General features: G+C 44.5%; 2 protein-coding genes across 3 annotated transcripts in view; one reads left to right on the forward strand and one right to left on the reverse strand.

The window, feature by feature from the left end:
• The window catches only part of mtmr12 (myotubularin related protein 12), a 37,112-nt gene extending 28,389 nt beyond the window's left edge, over positions 1 to 8,723 (forward strand). The window contains exons 12-16 of one of the 2 annotated variants that reach the window (XM_029718107.1): positions 932 to 1,104; positions 1,404 to 1,580; positions 4,371 to 4,529; positions 5,191 to 5,453; positions 6,517 to 8,723. In XM_029718107.1, coding sequence (XP_029573967.1) covers positions 932 to 1,104; positions 1,404 to 1,580; positions 4,371 to 4,529; positions 5,191 to 5,453; positions 6,517 to 6,868 — 1,124 coding nt within the window. In that variant the 3' untranslated portion in view covers positions 6,869 to 8,723. Of the gene's footprint in view, positions 1 to 931; positions 1,105 to 1,403; positions 1,581 to 4,370; positions 4,530 to 5,190; positions 5,482 to 5,796; positions 5,905 to 6,516 lie in introns of those variants that run through there. The other variant, XM_029718108.1, reaches the window with a different exon arrangement.
• Positions 8,724 to 14,706: 5,983 nt separating this feature from the next.
• LOC115165115 (dynein heavy chain-like) lies at positions 14,707 to 17,967 on the reverse strand. Its single transcript, XM_029718149.1, has 4 exons — positions 17,949 to 17,967; positions 16,389 to 17,018; positions 15,138 to 15,709; positions 14,707 to 14,721 (listed from the first exon to the last, which is right to left on the reverse strand). The coding sequence occupies exons 1-4, from the start codon at positions 17,965 to 17,967 to the stop codon at positions 14,707 to 14,709; spliced, it is 1,236 nt and encodes a 411-aa protein (XP_029574009.1).
• Between the last annotated feature and the right edge of the window lie 1,822 nt (positions 17,968 to 19,789).

Below are 19,789 nucleotides of genomic sequence, written 5' to 3' on the forward strand. Positions count from 1 at the left end.
CTCTATATTGTATAGTACCAGAGGAGGCTGGTTAGGACCTGTACTGGGTCCTACCTCTATATTGTATAGTACCAGAGGAGGCTGGTTAGGACCTGTGCTGGGTCCTACCTCTATATTGTATAGTACCAGGCTGGTTAGGACCTGTACTGGGTCCTACCTCTATATTGTATAGGACCTGTACTGGGTCCTACCTCTATATTGTATAGTACCAGAGGAGGCTGGTTAGGACCTGTACTGGGTCCTACCTCTATATTGTATAGTACCAGAGGAGGCTGGTTAGGACCTGTACTGGGTCCTACCTCTATATTGTATAGTACCAGGCTAGTTAGGACCTGTACTGGGTCCTACCTCTATATTGTATAGTACCAGAGGAGGCTGGTTAGGACCTGTACTGGGTCCTACCTCTATATTGTATAGTACCAGAGGAGGCTGGTTAGGACCTGTACTGGGTCCTACCTCTATATTGTATAGTACCAGAGGAGGCTGGTTAGGACCTGTGCTGGGTCCTACCTCTATATTGTATAGTACCAGGCTGGTTAGGACCTGTACTGGGTCCTACCTCTATATTGTATAGGACCTGTACTGGGTCCTACCTCTATATTGTATAGGACCTGTACTGGGTCCTACCTCTATATTGTATAGGACCTGTACTGGGTCCTACCTCTATATTGTACAGTACCAGAGGAGGCTGGTTAGGACCTGTACTGGGTCCTACCTCTATATTGTATAGTACCAGAGGAGGCTGGTTAGGACCTGTACTGGGTCCTACCTCTATATTGTATAGTACCAGAGGAGGCTGGTTAGGACCTGTACTGGGTCCTACCTCTATATTGTATAGGACCTGTACTGGGTCCTACCTCTATATTGTATAGTACCAGAGGAGGCTGGTTAGGACCTGTACATGGTGTTAAGTTGTATTGTATTCTTCCAGAGGAAGGCGGTTCAGACCTGTGCTGTGTGATCTCCAGCCTGGTCCAGTTGATGTTAGACCCCTACTACAGAACTCTTCTGGGCTTCCAGAGTCTGGTGCAGAAGGAGTGGGTGGCTGGAGGACATGCTTTCCTGGATCGCTCCAACCATCTACACCTCAAGGACAAGGTGGAGGTAGGATCCGTGTGTCCTGTTTTTTTGTTTATTCTGTTGTCTGACAATTTAAACTAGCCATCGAAACCTTGATTTCTCCCGTCCTTGATTCCTCGCCTCTCTCTCTCAAAGCTTATTGGAGGAAAGGCTCTAAATTCCCCTCGCCTTGATATCCTCCTCCAATGAGCTTTGAGAAGTTGAGGAATTTTAAGAATCAAGGACTCTAGGGGGAATCAAGGATTTTGAGACCTGCGGTATGCCTTAAAGAACACAAGTGTGGTGTATAGGTGACGACCGTGTCCCTCTGTCCATCCTCTCAGAGCCAGTCTCCAGTGTTCCTGCTCTTCCTGGAGTGTGTGTGGCAACTGCAGCAGCAGCATGGTCCGGCCTTCCAGTTCTCAGAGACCTACCTGACCGTGCTGTCTGACAGCGTCCATGTTCCTGTCTTCACCACCTTCCTCTTCAACAATGACAGCCACAGAGACAATATACTCAGGGTAAAGACACATGCAGGCAGGCAGACATTACCAATACAGTATGTTTTCTCTAGGCTGTCTACAAACCGCTCTGCCGTAGTTAGGCCTACAAACCGCTCTGCCGTAGTTAGGCCTACAAACCGCTCTGCCGTAGTTAGGCCTACAAACCGCTCTGCCGTAGTTAGAGGTCTACAAACCGCTCTGCCGTAGTTAGGTCTACAAACCGCTCTGCCGTAGTTAGGTCTACAAACCGCTCTGCTGTAGTTAGGGGCCTACAAACCGCTCTGCTGTAGTTAGGGGCCTACAAACCGCTCTGCTGTAGTTAGGGGCCTACAAACCGCTCTGCTGTAGTTAGGGGCCTACAAACCGCTCTGCTGTAGTTAGGGGCCTACAAACCGCTCTGCTGTAGTTAGGGGCCTACAAACCGCTCTGCTGTAGTTAGGGGCCTACAAACCGCTCTGCTGTAGTTAGGGGCCTACAAACCGCTCTGCTGTAGTTAGGGGCCTACAAACCGCTCTGCCGTAGTTAGGGGCCCACAAACCGCTCTGCCGTAGTTAGGGGCCCACAAACCGCTCTGCCGTAGTTAGGGGCCCACAAACCGCTCTGACGTAGTTAGGCCCACAAACCGCTCTGCCGTAGTTAGAGGCCTACAAACCGCTCTGCCGTAGTTAGAGGCCTACAAACCGCTCTGCCGTAGTTAGAGGTCTACAAACCGCTCTGCCGTAGTTAGAGGTCTACAAACCGCTCTGCCGTAGTTAGAGGTCTACAAACCGCTCTGCCGTAGTTAGGCCCACAAACCGCTCTGCCGTAGTTAGGCCCACAAACCGCTCTGCCGTAGTTAGGCCCACAAACCGCTCTGCCGTAGTTAGGCCCACAAACCGCTCTGCCGTAGTTAGGCCCACAAACCGCTCTGCCGTAGTTAGGCCCACAAACCGCTCTGCCGTAGTTAGGCCCACAAACCGCTCTGCCGTAGTTAGGCCCACAAACCGCTCTGCCGTAGTTAGGCCCACAAACCGCTCTGCCGTAGTTAGGCCCACAAACCGCTCTGCCGTAGTTAGGCCCACAAACCGCTCTGCCGTAGTTAGGCCTACAAACCGCTCTGCCGTAGTTAGGCCTACAAACCGCTCTGCCGTAGTTAGGCCTACAAACCGCTCTGCCGTAGTTAGGTCTACAAACCGCTCTGCCGTAGTTAGGTCTACAAACCGCTCTGCCGTAGTTAGGTCTACAAACCGCTCTGCCGTAGTTAGGTCTACAAACCGCTGGACTGGATGAAGTTCTAGTGTGGATGGACCACTGGTGTTGATTGGATGAACCCCTGGTGTGGATTGGATGAACCCCTGGTGTTGATTGGATGTTCCTTTTCTATAAGACTGTGTACTAGAACAGTCACTACATTTATACTAGTGTTATCAAATACCAACCTTTTACTAATGATACCAGGCCAAGTTATCACATCGCTTTGAGGCAAGCAACACTGAAGCATGCATGAGAGCATCAGCTGTTCCGGACAACTGTGTGATCACGTTCTCCGTAGCCGATGTGAGTAAGACCTTTAAACAGGTCAACGTTCACAAGACCACAGGGCCAGACGGATTACCAGGATGTGTAATCCGAGCATGCGCTGACCAACTGGCAAGTGTCTTCACTGACATTTTCAAGATGTCCCAAGTTTCTTGGTGTCCACATCACCAACAAACTATCATGGTCCAAACACTCCAAGACAGTCGTGAAGAGGGCACGACAACGCCTATTCCCCCTCAGGAAACTGAAACGATTTGGCATGGGTCCTCAGATCCTCAAAAGGTTCTACAGCTGCACCATCGAGAGCATCCTGACTGGTTGCATCACCACCTGGTATGGCAACTGCTCGGCCTCCGACCGCAAGGCACTACAGAGGGTAGTACGTACGGCCCAGTACATCACTGGGGCCAAACTTCCTGCCATCCAGGACCTCTATACCAGGCGGTGTCAGAGGAAGGCCCAAAAAATGGTCAAAAACTCCAGACACCCTAGTCATAGACTGTTCTCTCTGCTACCGCACGGCAAGTGGTACTGGAGTGCCAAGTCTAGGTCCAAGAGGCTTCTAAACAGCTTCTACCCCCCAAGCCATAAGACTCCTGAACATCTAATCAAATGGCTACCCAGACTATTTGCATTGCCCCCCCCCCCTTTTTACGCTGCTGCTACTCTCTGTTATTAAATGCATATGCATAATCACTTTAACAACTCTACCTACATGTACATATTACCTCAACTAACCGGTGCCCCCTGTATATAGCCTCCACATTGACTCTGTACCGGTACCCCCTGTATATAGCCTCCACATTGACTCTGTACCGGTACCCCCTGTATACAGCCTCGCTACTGTTATTTTGTTGCTCTTTAATAAAAAAAAATATGTGTTTAATACATTTTTTTATTTCAGTTTATTTTAGTAAATACTTTATTTTTTTTTTCTTGACTGCATTGTATAAGGGCCTGTCAGTGGGCATTTCACTGTAAGGTCTAAACCTGTTATTTTTTGGCACACGTGACGCATAACATTTGATTTGTACTGTTATTCTGAAGGCCTGTAGTGTAGATGACTGGACATCAGAACCTGTCTCTTTCAGCTGTGTTACACCAGAACGTCCATGGACCAGTGGAGGCTGGTGTCACTTTTAAATCAGAGGACGGGCTCATTTTAACGTCTGGAAAGGAATTAATGGACAAGTGACCGTCGTTCCATTACCATTCCGTTACAATGTGCCCGTCCTCCCTCCACCAGTCTGCCCACATACACCCAGCCTGACTGTTTGCTTGTCTTGGCAGGCCGAGACGCCGCACAAACCAAGAAGCCCATTGAACTGCCCTACAGTGTGGGACTGGTCGGTGCAGTTTGACTGCAAGGCACAGGATCTCTTCACTAACCCTTTGTATGCCGAGAAGCCCAAGCAGGACACATCTGTGAGGAAGTCATACAGGCCCAAGGTACTCTGGCTCTCTCTCTCTCTGGCTTTCTCTCTGGCTCTCTCTCTGGCTCTCTCTCTCTCTGGCTCTCTCTCTCTCTATCTGGCTCTCTCTCTCTCTCTCTCTATCTGGCTCTCTCTCTCTATCTGGCTCTCTCTCTCTATCTGGCTCTCTCTCTCTATCTGGTTTCTCTCTCTATCTGGCTCTCTCTCTCTCTGGCTCTCTCTCTCTCTGGCTCTCTCTCTCTCTGGCTCTCTCTGTCTCTGGCTCTCTCTCTCTGGCTCTCTCTCTCTGGCTCTCTCTCTCTGTCTCTCTCTCTCTCTCTGGCTCTCTCTCTGGCTCTCTCTCTCTCTCTCTCTCTCTCTCTGGCTCTCTCTCTCTCTCTGGCTCTCTCTCTCTCTCAGGCTCTCTCTCTCTCTCTGGCTCTCTCTCTCTGGCTCTCTCTCTCTCTCTGGCTCTGGCTCTCTCTCTCTGGCTCTGGCTCTCTCTCTGGCTCTCTCTCTCTCTCTGGCTCTCTCTCTCTCTCTGGCTCTCTCTCTCTCTCTGGCTCTCTCTCTCTGGCTCTCTCTCTCTGGCTCTCTCCAACTGTAATATTGTCAGTCTATTATATTCCAACATTATCCTGATCAAATTGAACATGTCTCCAACAAACAACAACTGTTCTTCTATTCCTACTTTCCAGCACCTGCGTCAGCTGTCCCTGCCAAGCTCAGCCTTCAAGACCCCCCCTAAGAAGGGCTTCTTTAAAGACGAGGCGGACAACCTGAAGAAAATCCTCGGCGTAAAGAGGCTCAGTCGCTGGATGCTGTCTCCTTCCTCAGACTCCCCTCAGACCTCCTCTTCAGTCAGGGAGTTCTACGAGGCATGGCAGACTAAACACTTGGACTACCACGGTCTGCTGCTGCCCTGCCTGGACGGTCCCTCCATACGCGTCTGGATGCAGAGGTACCTGCCCGTAGAGATGGACAGTGACTTCCCCTATAAAAAAAAAAAAGCTACTTTTCCTTTTGAAAACGGCCTATGTTGCATTGATATGAGTCAGAAACATTTTTTATTTTAGTGTCAAAAATTGACTACAACGTGTAAATAGGATAATTGTTGGTCATGAAATCAGTTTCGTCCAAAACTAAGATTTGCGAGACGATAGGAAAATATTGTATGTTGGATTGAAGCATATGGTAAAAGTTTTTTTGGAGTTTATTTCAATCCTGCCCACAGCTGGCAGCACTCAAGTAATCATCAATTCAGATCGCAGCTGCACTCCAGCTGATTGTATTACCCTGTTCGATTTGCTTTGACATTCAATATACCCATCGGGCTAGATACGGACCATCAAGAAATTACACAATGTACATGGGACAATATTTTAAAAGGGCAATAGCAAAAAAAAAAAAAAGTTAACTATATAAATTCAAATACAAATATTGAAAGCATTTAATTAGACAACTAAAAGTTGTGCAACATGGAAATATTGTCTTATTTACATTGTGGAATTTATTAACGGTCCATAACTATTCCCGGAGATTGGCTATCCAAAGTCAAACCAATTTTTCCATGGTCGCGCACACCAGCTGGCTTGAAGCTAATTGGTGAAATGATTTGGTTAACTCTTACCACCTATGAACACACAGGAGACCCACATCAACCCCCCACCAAAACCAACTCGCGTTTACGTTTGAATTCAGTCATGGCCGCAATCATTTCTTAATGAACGAAATCTAAAACGAAATCAGGAAGTGCAGCCACCTTTTTAACATTTTATTTCAACCAAGAAAAGACCCTTGAGCTTAGAAACCTATTTTGTGACATATACTTGTTATATCTACAAATGAATTGTTTTATATAGTAGTAGTAGTAGTAGTAGTAGTAGTAGTAGTAGTAGTAGTATATTTGACTATAGTTGATGAGTTTCTAGAATGAAAGATTCCCTGACCAAGATGGCTGCAATTTGAGTCACATTACTGGGATGTCCAAACACTAATCTAGTGTTCTGTATTTCTATGAAAAGGTATCTGCGCTGGATCCATGATGTACAGATCCTAGGAGGGGGTCCAGTGGCCATGCTGAGTAAAGTCTCTGAGATACTGGGGGAGGTTCAGGAGCTGCAGAGACAGCTAGACCGCCACGGCTGCACTTTAACCTCCAACCACAAGGGGGCGAGGCCAAGGGCCAAGACAGTGGCGGTGAACGCAGCCAGGTCTTCGGTGAGGCTTTCGTCGTCGTTCCCCTTCGTGACGTCGAGGAACTGGTCGTTCAAACCGGCTATACCGACCAGCCTGCTTCAGAGCCTCATGGTGACGGGGATGGCAGGAAACCTGGCCGATAGAGAGGATGATGGCGACCCGGAGTCTCTGGTCTAGGAGTCCGTCCCTCTGTCTATCACAAACCCAATGGGGAGGTGGGTTTGGTTGGAGGTCTTTTACTGTACCTACCTACACCGGGACCTAAAATGTTGGACCTTGTATGTGTCTTGGTGCTCACTGCTCAAAGCCATCATTGACATGACCATCACTCTTCCTGCTTTAGACAGAGAAGGTCAAAGCTATAGCCTAATACCATTTGTGCACTACTGTGGTGAGCAACATTTTTTTAACCTGTTGCTCACAACTGAAACTATGACTGAATTATGTCCCGTCTTAAAGGAAATGGCATCTTTAAAGAATTCCTCGCTACCCATAGTTGACTACTGTCCTGTTAAGAACCATAGAGCTGTACGGTCTAAAATACATAACTACTGTAAAGCACTGAATAATGAATTACCATTTGTATGCCCTTTTTTTTTTTATTAAATAAAAAATGCTTGTCTCATCGATGGAATTCCAGATGTTGCTTAATGGTTTAGAGGCCGTTTTCTCCAATAATCTGTGGACCAAAATCAACATGTATCTATGCCATAAGTGTACAGTATGTGTTAACCAATGAGGCCAGCTGTACGTTTTATACTGCAGAAAGGGAGCTTGTGAACCAATGAGACCAGCTGTACGTTTTATACTGCAGAAAGGGAGCTTATTTTTATTTTGTTTTACCTTACAAGTTCTATATTGTTTTATTCCTAATCTCTGTGGAATGGAATCCAAAGCCAATATCATACTGTATGTTTAACTGGATGTAATGTGACGGTAGTAATACTGTAGTACGTAGTAATACGGTAGTAAACATGAGGAATTGAGAAGAAGGGAAAGTGCTTTTTCCAGAAAATAACTTTTTAGGCTACTGCACATTTTAACCTGCTGTCACTCACTAATTCATTCATTCACTCATTCATTCATTCACTTACACCCCTCTTGAACATACATATACAATTATTCTGTTCAGTTATTCTTCTGCCGTATTGTCTGAGAGAGGTTTCAATAGCTTTACATCGTTGATGTACATCTGCATAACTATGTGCATGTGTACCCAATGTTTTTATTTTCTTAATTTTGTTTGTCATTGATTTGTTTTATTATTGTTAATTTCACGTATTGGATCATGTTTTTCGTGAAAAATACAAGAACAATGATCCTAGTCTTTTAATATGGTTGTGTTTTTAGTAATTATTTAGGTTTGATAACTGGTAGTGCTGAGCGATTTAACCAAATTTAAATGAACCGATTTTCTGTTATTTAACAAATAATTGACCGATGTCGGTTCAATTACTTGAATTACATTTGTTTCTTTTTTTTTTTTTTGGGTGAGCCCAACACGCCGTTTCTCTAGAGAGAAATTAAATCATTCACGATAGAAATCGGAGACATTGAGTCAAGTTTTTTGGCTGAAGGAGTTTTCATTAAGCAAATATTCAACCTCGTTCAGCGCAGAAATATGGTAATTAACTTCAATGACCATAATCCATTGCGCCAGTTTTTTTTCCCGGGTCAGAGAGGAAAAGGCGAAGCGAGAGTTTTAACTCACGACAAAATTCTGTCCAAATTTAGGACGATGGGTTAAACATGTCGCCTGCATTCCCGCCTTTGGGACAACGACTCGTATTGTTAGGGTTGGAGACATGAGCATCTCGTCATTATATACAGATCTCTGGACGGATCCACTTTAACACCTGCTACGTTAGGATAGATTACAGACAGACCACACACACACACACAACACAACGATGAGGGACAGAGACAGTATGGGGAGAACATGGATAACTGTCTGGCTGACTGCTACTGCCTTGGCAGAGATGAGATGATGACTTTTAATAAAGAATTTAAAAAATTATAAAGTCATCAGACCTAAAAGAACATTGTAATTGTATTTGTCACGTGCCGAATACAACGTGTGTAGACCTTAGAATGAAATGCTTATTTACAAGCCCTTAACCAACAATGCAGTTTTAACAAAATACTTCAAAAAAAGAGTAGGAGATAAAAAAAAAAATAATAATTAAAGAGCAGCAGTAAATAACAATAGCGGGGCTATATACAGGGTTGAGGTAATATTGTACATGCTATGAAAAATGCTATGCTATGAAAAAAATGTTTTTTCATAGTAATTTACTATAATTATATTGATGTCTACCCAAGGTGGACCTGATAGAGACCATATAATATTTAAAAAGTTTTAGCAATTAAATGTTCACTGTTTTTGACTTTGGAATTTTAATTAAAAAGCTCTAAAATCAGTGTAATGTCAATATTTCATTTTTTTTTTTTTATCAAAATCTAAAACTGATTTTTTGTGGGGGTTTTATACATCTATTAAAAAAAGAATCAAACCGAACTGACCCAAAAAGCACTAATCGCTCAGCACTAATGACTGGATTTCTAGGCTGGTTCGTTGGCTGGTTTGCTAGGCTGGTTCGATGGCTGGTTCAATGACTGGATTTCTAGGCTGGTTTGATGGCTGGTTTGCTAGGCTGGTTCGATGGCTGGTTCAATGACTGGATTTCTAGGCTGGTTCAATGACTGGTTTGCTAGGCTGGTTTGCTAGGCTGGTTCGATGGCTGGATTGCTAGGCTAGTTTGATTGTTTCCTCTTCAGGAAAATGTACAGTATGTTTGGTTATTATTTCAATGCAGAGCCCTCTGCTGGTGACAGGAAAAGCTGTGCTCAGGAGGAGGAAGCTTAACACTGAGTGCACAAAACATTAAGAACACTTTCCTAGTATTGAGTTGCACCCGCTTTTGCCCTCAGAACAGCCTCAAATTGGTCAGGACATGGACTCTACAAGGTGTCGAAAGCCTTCCACAGGGATGCTGGCCCATGTTGACTCCAATACTTCCCGCAGTTGTGTCAAGTCGGCTGGATGTCCTTTGGGTGGTGGACAATTCTTGATTAAGGTGTTCTTAATGTTTTGTACACACAATAGATAAGCTTGCCTGGTCCCAGATCTGTTTGTTGTTGTTGTTGTGACCTTATTGAGTTGGCAAGACAGCATAGATCTGACTATATCGACTGAGACGAGTGTCATGACAGTTTATGGCAAACTTTGTTCATTTATGTTTATATTCAGTGCATTCGGGAAAGTATTCAGACCCCCTTCCCTTTATCCACATTTTGTTACGCTACAGCCTTGTTTGAAAATGTATTACATCAATCTACACACAATACCCTATAATGACAAAGCGAAAACAGGTTGACATTTTTTGTTGTTGCTAATTTATAAGAAATACTAGACAGAAATACCTCATTTACATAAGTATTCAGACCTTTTGCTATGAGACTCGAAATTGAGCTCAGGTGCATCCTGTTTCTATTGATCATCCTTGAGATGTTTCTACAATTTTATTGGAGTCCACCTGTGGTACATTCAATTGATTGGACATGATTTGTAAAAGGCACACACTTGTCTATATAAGGTCCCACAGTTGATATGGCTTGGTTTTGCTCTGACAGGCACTGATGTCGAAGGCATTGTCCATAGAGCTCCAAGACAGCATTGTGTTGAAGCACAGATCTGGGGAAGGGTGCAAAACATTTCTGCAACATTGAAGGTCCCGAAGAACACAGTGGCCTCCATCATTCTTCAATGGAAGAAGTTTGGAACCACCAAGACTCTTCCTAGAGCTGGCCGCCCGGCCAAACTGAGCAATCAGGGGAGAAGGACCTTGGTCAGGGAGGTGACCAAGAACACGATGGTCACTCTGACAGAGCTCCAGAGTTCCTCTGTGGAGATGGGAGAACCTTCCAGAAGGACAACCATCTCTGCAGCACTCCATCAATCAGGCCTTTATGGTAGAGTGGCCAGACAGAAGCCACTCCTCAGTAAAAGGCACATGACAGCTGTCTTGGAGTTTGCCAAAAGGCACCTAAAGGACTTTCAGACCATGAGAAACAAGATTCTCTGGTCTGATGAAACCAAGATTGAACTCTTTGGCCTGGATGCCAAGCATCATGTTTGGAAGAAACCTGGCACCATCCCAGGGTGAAGCATGGTGGTGGCAGCATCATGCTGTGGGGATGTTTTTCAGTGGCAGGAACTGGGAGACTAGTCAGGATCGAGGGAAAGATGAATAGAGCAAAGTACAGAGAGATCCTTGATGAAAACCTGCTCCAGAGCGCTGAGGACCTCAGACTGGGGGCGAAGGTTCCCCTTCCAACAGGACAACGACCCTAAGCACACAGCCAAGACAACGCAGGAGTGGCTTCAGGACAAGTCTCTGAATGTCCTTGAGTGGCCCAGCCAGAGCCCGGACTTGAACTCAATCGAACATCTCTGGAGAGACCTGAAAATAGCTGTGCAGCGACGCTCCCCGTCCAACCTGACAGAGCTTGAGAGGATCTGCAGAGAAGAATGGGAGAAACTCCCCAAATACAGTTGAGCTTGTAGCGTCAAACCCAAGAAGACTCAACGCTGTAATCACTGCCAAAGGTGCTTCCTCAAAGTACTGAGTAAAGTGTCTGAATACTTATGTAAATTTCATATTTTATTTTTTTATTTTATTTTTTATACATTTGCAAAACAAATAACCAGTTTTTGCTTTATATTTATGGGGTATTGTGATGTCATTATGGGGTATTGTGATGTCATTATGGGGTATTGTGTGTAGATTTGAGGGGGGGGAAACTATTTAATCCATTTCAGAACAGGCTGTAACATAACAAAATGTGGAAAAAGTCACTTGCCGAATGCACTGTAATTCCATTCAGATTTGTGATATCAACTTGGCAATTGATGGTGGTTGAACTATACTGAACAAAAATATAAACGCAATATGCAACATTTTTAACAATTACAGTTCATGTAAAGAAATCAGTCCATTGAAATGAATGAATTAGGCCCTAATCTATGGATTTCACAACTTGGCAGGGCTGCAGACATGGGTGGTTCTTGGAGGGCATAGGCCCACCCACTGGGGAGCCAGGCCCTGCCAATCAGAATGAGTTTTTCCCCAAAAGGGCTTTAATACAGACAGAAATACTCCTCAGTTTTATCAACTGTCCAGGTGGGTGGCTGGTCTCAGAAGATCCTGCAGGTGAAGAAGCTGGATGTGGAGGTCCTGGGCTGGCGTGGTTACACATGGTCTGCGGATGTCAGGAAGTTTGGACGTACTGCCAAATTCTCTAAAATGACATTAGAGGTGGCTTATGGTAGAGAAATTAACATTAAATTCTCTGGCAACAGCTCTGGTGGACATTCCTGCAGTCAGCATGCCAATTGCACGCTCCCTCAACTTAATACATCTGTGGCATTGGGCAGTGTGACGACAACTGCACATTTTTAAATGACCTTATGTCCCCATCACAAGGTGCACCTCTGTAATGATCTTGCAGTTTAATCAGCTTCTTGATATGCCACACCTGTCAGGTGGATGGATTATCTTGGAAAAGGAGAAATGATCACTAACAGGATAACAAAAAAAATAAGCTTTTTGTGCGTATAGAACATTTCTGGAATATTTTTTACATCATTTTTTGGGTAGTTTTACCCCTTTTTCTCCCCAATTTCGTGATATCCAATTGGTATGTACAGTCTTGTCCCATCGCTGCAACTCCCCATACGAACTTGGGAGAGGCGAAGGTCGAGAGCCATGCATCCTCCGAAACACGCACTGCTTCTTGACTTGCTTGCTTAACCCGGAAGCCAGCCGCACCAATGTGTCGGAGGAAACACCGTCCAATTGGCGACTGAAGTCAGCTTGCAGGTACCCGGCACACCACAAGGAGTCGCTAGAGCGTGATGAGACAATTAAATCCCAGCCTGCCAAACCCTCCCCTAACCCCAACGACACTGGGCCAATTGTGCGCCCACCTCATGGGTCTCCGGGTCACAGCCGTCTATGACACAGCCTGGGATTGAACCCGGGGCTGTAGTGACGCCTCAAGCACTGCGCGACTCGGGAGGTCCGGGATCTTTTATTTCAGCTGATGAAACATGAGTCCAACACTTTACATGTTGCGTTTTTATATTTTTGTTCAGGGTATATTGAAACTGATACCCAAATATAAACATGAATGTCCATATTAATATGCATGAATTTTGACATTTATCCATTTCATGAATAGCATATCTCACATCCACATTGTCAATTGCTTCCTTTTTAAATGTCTTATGGCAACAATCTTTATGCACTTGTACTGTAGTTATGAAGTTAAGTTAAAACATTTATTTTCTTATGGACAAACTGTACTGCTGCCTACTGTACTTGAATAAAATTGTCTTCTGAGAGCACTGAATACAAAATAATAAAATGCATTGTTGGTAAAAATTAGAGAAGCGATTATCTGGTACTTTTTAAATATTCCCTGAAAATTGCATCCATCAAATTCATCATGGTATATTAATGGCCATCAAGTCTCAGCCGTCTCACCCCTCACCCCTCTCACCCCTCAGCCGTCTCACCTCTCACCCGTCTCACCCCTCTCACCCCTCAGCCGTCTCACCCCTCTCACCCCTCACCCGTCTCACCCCTCTCACCCCTCAGCCGTCTCACCCCTCTCACCCCTCTCACCCCTCAGCCGTCTCACCCCTCACCCCTCACCCCTCTCACCCCTCAGCCGTCTCACCCCTCTCACCCGTCTCACCCCTCTCACCCCTCAGCCGTCTCACCCCTCTCACCCGTCTCACCCCTCACCCCTCTCACCCCTCAGCCGTCTCACCCCTCTCACCCCTCTCACCCGTCTCACCCCTCAGCCGTCTCACCCGTCTCACCCCTCAGCCGTCTCACCCCTCTCACCCCTCAGCCGTCTCACCCCTCACCCCTCAGCCGTCTCACCCCTCACCCCTCTCACCCCTCAGCCGTCTCACCCCTCACACCCCTCAGCCATCTCACCCCTCTCACCCGTCTCACCCCTCACCCCTCTCACCCCTCTCACCCCTCAGCCGTCTCACCCGTCTCACCCCTCAGCCGTCTCACCCCTCTCACCCCTCACCCCTCAGCCGTCTCACCCCTCACCCCTCTCACCCCTCAGCCGTCTCACCCCTCACCCCTCTCACCCCTCAGCCATCTCACCCCTCTCACCCCTCAGCCGTCTCACCCCTCTCACCCGTCTCACCCCTCAGCCGTCTCACCCCTCTCACCCGTCTCACCCCTCTCACCCCTCAGCCGTCTCACCCGTCTCACCCCTCAGCCGTCTCACCCCTCTCACCCCTCACCCCTCTCACCCCTCAGCCGTCTCACCCCTCACCCCTCTCACCCCTCAGCCATCTCACCCCTCTCACCCGTCTCACCCCTCTCACCCCTCAGCCGTCTCACCCCTTTCACCCGTCTCACCCCTCTCACCCCTCTCACCCGTCTCACCCCTCACCCCTCTCACCCCTCAGCCGTCTCACCCGTCTCACCCCTCAGCCGTCTCACCCCTCTCACCCGTCTCACCCCTCTCACCCCTCAGCCGTCTCACCCCTCAAATTCATCATGGTATATTAATGGCCATCAAGTCTCAGCCATCTCACCCCTCTCACCCCTCTGCCGTCTCACCCCTCTCACCCCTCAGCCGTCTCACCCCTCTCACCCCTCTCACCCCTCAGCTGAACAGATGTATAGCTGAACAGATGGACAGATGTATAGCTGAACAGATGGAGAGATGTATAGCTGAACAGATGTATAGCTGAACAGAACAGATGTATAGCTGAACAGATGGAGAGATGTATAGCTGAACAGATGTATAGCTGAACAGATGTATAGCTGAACAGATGTATAGCTGAACAGATGAACAGATGTATAGCTGAACAGATGAACAGATGTATAGCTGAACAGATGTATAGCTGAACAGATGTATAGATGAACAGATGTATAGCTGAACAGATGGAGAGATGTATAGCTTAACAGATGTATAGCTTAACAGATGTATAGCTGAACAGATGTATAGCTGAACAGATGAACACATGAAGAGATGTATAGCTGAACAGATGGAGAGATGTATAGCTGAGCAGATGTATAGCTGAACAGATGAACACATGAAGAGATGTATAGCTGAACAGATGGAGAGATGTATAGCTGAGCAGATGTATAGCTGAACAGATGTATAGCTGAACAGATGAACAGATGAAGAGATGTATAGATGTATAGCTGAACAGATGTATAGCTGAACAGATGGAGAGATGTATAGCTGAACAGATGTATAGCTGAACAGATGTATAGCTGAACAGATGTATAGCTGAACAGATGGACAGATGTATAGCTGAACAGATGGAGAGATGTATAGCTGAACAGATGTATAGCTGAACAGAACAGATGTATAGCTGAACAGAACAGATGTATAGCTGAACAGATGGAGAGATGTATAGCTGAACAGATGTATAGCTGAACAGATGTATAGCTGAACAGATGTATAGCTGAACAGATGTATAGCTGAACAGATGTATAGCTGAACAGATGTATAGCTGAACAGATGTATAGCTGAACAGATGTATAGCTGAACAGATGTATAGCTGAACAGATGAACAGATGTATAGCTGAACAGATGAACAGATGTATAGCTGAACAGATGTATAGCTGAACAGATGGAGAGATGTATAGCTGAACAGATGTATAGCTGAACAGATGTATAGCTGAACAGATGTATAGCTGAACAGATGTATAGCTGAACAGATGTATAGCTGAACAGATGAACAGATGTATAACTGAACAGATGTATAGCTGAACAGATGTATAGCTGAACAGATGAACAGATGTATAACTGAACAGATGTATAGCTGAACAGATGTATAGCTGAACAGATGTATAGCTGAACAGATGAACAGATGTATAGCTGAACAGATGTATAGCTGAACAGATGAACAGATGTATAGCTGAACAGATGAACAGATGTATAGCTGAACAGATGTATAGCTGAACAGATGTATAGCTCAACAGATGAGTAGTGGCTTCCTTTCCTCTTTACCATAGCCACTGCCCAAGCCTGAAGCGGGGTTGTTTGGTACGCATACAGTCCACACTCAAGGTTTCCAAAAAGCCAAACATTCAATGTGATCCAGGGATATGGTGCAACAAAAATGTTTATTCTTCTTATATCTAACAGGAAAATGAATATCCAATCAACTTAAAACATAGGTTACTTGATATGGAAAATACACAATATGACCTGTCTGTATGTCTGTATGTCTGTATGGTCAAAAAACTATACCGCTCCCGCGTCTAGCAAGGACTCCCCCCCCCCAAAGGCCCAACTTCCTGCTTTTATCCTAACACACTTACTGCAGTACAATGAATGGGCAAGAGGGGGGGGACAAAACTAAGTTACACTAACAACAAATGAATACATCTCAATCAGGTAAATATAAATCATAAAGGTACGTACCTAATATTTCATCATATACATTCATATTTACACAAATATACATGGAGCTCTGAATGTTCTGTCTTTTATACAAATATGTCCAAATCGGCTCTAACAAGATGTATAGCTGAACAGATGTATAGCTGAACAGATGTATAGCTGAACAGATGGACAGATGAACAGATGTATAGCTGAACAGATGAACAGATGTATAGCTGAACAGATGTATAGCTGAACAGATGAACAGATGGAGAGATGTATAGATGAACAGATGAAGAGATGTATAGCTCAACAGATGTATAGCTGAACAGATGTATAGCTGAACAGATGAACAGATGTATAGCTGAACAGATGAACAGATGTATAGCTGAACAGATGTATAGCTGAACAGATGGAGAGATGTATAGCTGAACAGATGTATAGCTGAACAGATGTATAGCTGAACAGATGAACAGATGGAGAGATGTATAGCTGAACAGATGAACAGATGGAGAGATGTACAGATGTATAGCTGAACAGATGTATAGCTGAACAGATGTATAGCTGAACAGATGAACAGATGTATAGCTGAACAGATGTATAGCTGAACAGATGTATAGCTGAACAGATGGAGAGATGTATAGCTGAACAGATGGACAGATGTATAGCTGAACAGATGTATAGCTGAACAGATGAACAGATGAACAGATGGAGAGATGTATAGCTGAACAGATGGACAGATGTATAGCTGAACAGATGTATAGCTGAACAGATGTATAGCTGAACAGATGAACAGATGAAGAGATGTATAGCTGAACAGATGTATAGCTGAACAGATGGAGAGATGTATAGCTGAACAGATGTATAGCTGAACAGATGGAGAGATGTATAGCTTAACAGATGTATAGCTTAACAGATGTATAGCTTAACAGATGTATAGCTGAACAGATGAACAGATGAAGAGATGTATAGCTGAACAGATGGAGAGATGTATAGATGAACAGATGTATAGCTGAACAGATGGAGAGATGGACAGATGTATAGCTGAACATATGAACAGATGTATAGCTGAACAGATGGACAGATGTATAGCTGAACAGATGAACAGATGTATAGCTGAACAGATGTATAGCTGAACAGATGAACAGATGTATAGCTGAACAGATGAACAGATGTATAGCTGAACAGATGTATAGCTGAACAGATGGACAGATGTATAGCTGAACAGATGGAGAGATGTATAACTGAACAGATGGAGATGTATAGCGCCCCCATGTGGTCGATCTGAATGTCCCTGCATATGGCGAGTCTCAAACGTGAACAAGTTTTGTTACAATATGAATGTGTCTTGCTTTATGCGCAAGACCACACCCACGTGAATGTTTATTGGCCATGTTGTTTGAGACGCCAAACATTGCATTGAGAGACATTTGTCAATCAACTCATATATATATATATATATATATATATATATCAAATCAAGTTTCGCCCAGTGGTTCCGGAAGCCGTGTTTTTCACATTGGAAAATTTGTGGAGAAATGCCTACGGTCTGTAGGCTGCTTGGGCAGATGGGGTGAAAGGTGCTTGCAGTTTCAATTGCTTGTTATAGAGCCATCATGTGGCCAATTGACTTCCGCCTGTCGTCCTTTACCATCATGCAACTTTGCATCCTTCTAGGGCTCATCTCAGAGGATTTGGCATTTTTTCACTAAATTGGCATAATAATAATAATTAAAACTGCAGAGTTGCCAGGGTTCAATCTGTGGACCGACTGTGCCACCGCCAGGACAAATTGGACACCCTAGGATGACCTACTCCTTACCCCGCTTGCCAAATATCATAACTCAACATCAAACAGACAATGTAATATGCTTCCGATGTACAGTGAACGGAAATAAAAACACATGCAACAATTTCAAAGATTTTACTGAGTTACAGTTCATTTAAGGAAAACAAGTCAATTGAGATAAATTAATTAGGCCCTAATCTATGGATTTCACATGACTGGGAATACAGATATGCATCTGTTAGTCACAGATACCTTAAAAAAAAGTAGGGGAGCAGATCAGAAAACCAGCTCTCCCAGTGGTTGGTCTCAGACAATCTCCCAGGTGAAGACGCCAGATGTCTGGGTGTCCTGGGCCGACATGGTTACATGTTAAATAAAAGGTTCAAGAAAAAATATATATTTTTAAATGATGTGGTCTGCAGTTGAGGCCGGTTGGACGTACTGCCAAATTCTCTAAAACGGAGGTGGCTTATGGTAGAGAAATTAGCATTCAATTCTCTGGCAAATAGCTCTGGTGGACATTCCTGCAGTCAGCATGAGCTCCCTCAAAACTTGATACGTCTGTGGCATTGTGTTCTGTGACAAAACTGCACATTTCAGTGTCCTTTTATTGTCCCGAGCACAAGGTGCACCTGTGTAATGATCATGCTGTTTAATCAGCTTCTTGAAATTCCACACCTGTCAGGTGGATGGATTATCTTGGCAAAGGAGAAATGTTCAGTAACAAGGATGTAAACAAATTTGCATAAGCATATGGAACATTTCAGGGCTCTTATTCCAGCTCATGAAAAATGCGACCAACACTTTACATGTTGCGTTTCATATTTTTGTTCAGTGTAATTACACTTTGGATGGTGTATCAATACACCCAGTCACTACAGAGATACAGGCGTCCTTCCTAACTCAGTTGCCGGAGAGGAAGGAAACATGATGCCAATAGTGACTTTTAAAACAGCTACAGAGTTTAATGGCTGTGATATGAGAAAACTGAAGATGGATCAACAACATTGTATTTACTCCACGATACTAACCTAAATGACAGAGTGAAAAGGAGGAAGCCTGTACAGAATTAAAATATACATCCTGTTTGCAATAAAAGGCACTAAAGTAATACTGCAACAAAAAGAAATGGTGGGAATGAAATAAAAGTTTGTCCTGAATACACAGTGTTATGTTTGGTGTGAATCTAACACCTCACACTACTACTCCGTACCACTTCATATGTTCAAGCATGGTGATGGCTGCACCATGTTATGGGTATGCTTGTCATCAGCAAGGACTAGGGAGATTAAAACAAACGGAATAGGAGCTAAGCACAGGCAAAATCAGTCTGCTTTCCCCCAGACACAGAGACTAATTCACCTTTAAGCAGGACAATAACCTAAAACACAAGGCCAAATCTACGGTGGGGTTGAATTCACCTTTCAGCAGAACAATAACCTAAAACACAAGGCCAAATCTACGGTGGGGTTGCTCACCAAGACAGTGAATGTTCCTGAGTGGCCGAGTTACAGTTTTTAATTAAATCTGCTTGAAAATCAAAATGGCAAGACTTGAACATGGCTGTCTAGCAATGATCAACAACCAACTTGACAGAGCTTGAAGAAAAATATGAAAAGAACAAAAATGTGCAAATATTTTACAATCCAGGTGTGTAAAGCTCTTAGAGACTTACCCAGAAAGACTCACAGCTGTAATCACTGTTAGAGACTTACCCAGAAAGACTGATGTGATTCTAACATGTATTGACTCAGGGGTAAAAATACATATGAAAATTATTTATTTTTGTATTTCATTTTCAATAAATTTGGACAAATGTTTAAAAATGTTTTCACTGACATTATGGGGTAGACGGGCAGGGGGGAAAAAAAATC

This window comes from Salmo trutta, chromosome 27, assembly GCF_901001165.1.
Source record: "Salmo trutta chromosome 27, fSalTru1.1, whole genome shotgun sequence".
NCBI classification, from domain to species: domain Eukaryota; kingdom Metazoa; phylum Chordata; class Actinopteri; order Salmoniformes; family Salmonidae; genus Salmo; species Salmo trutta.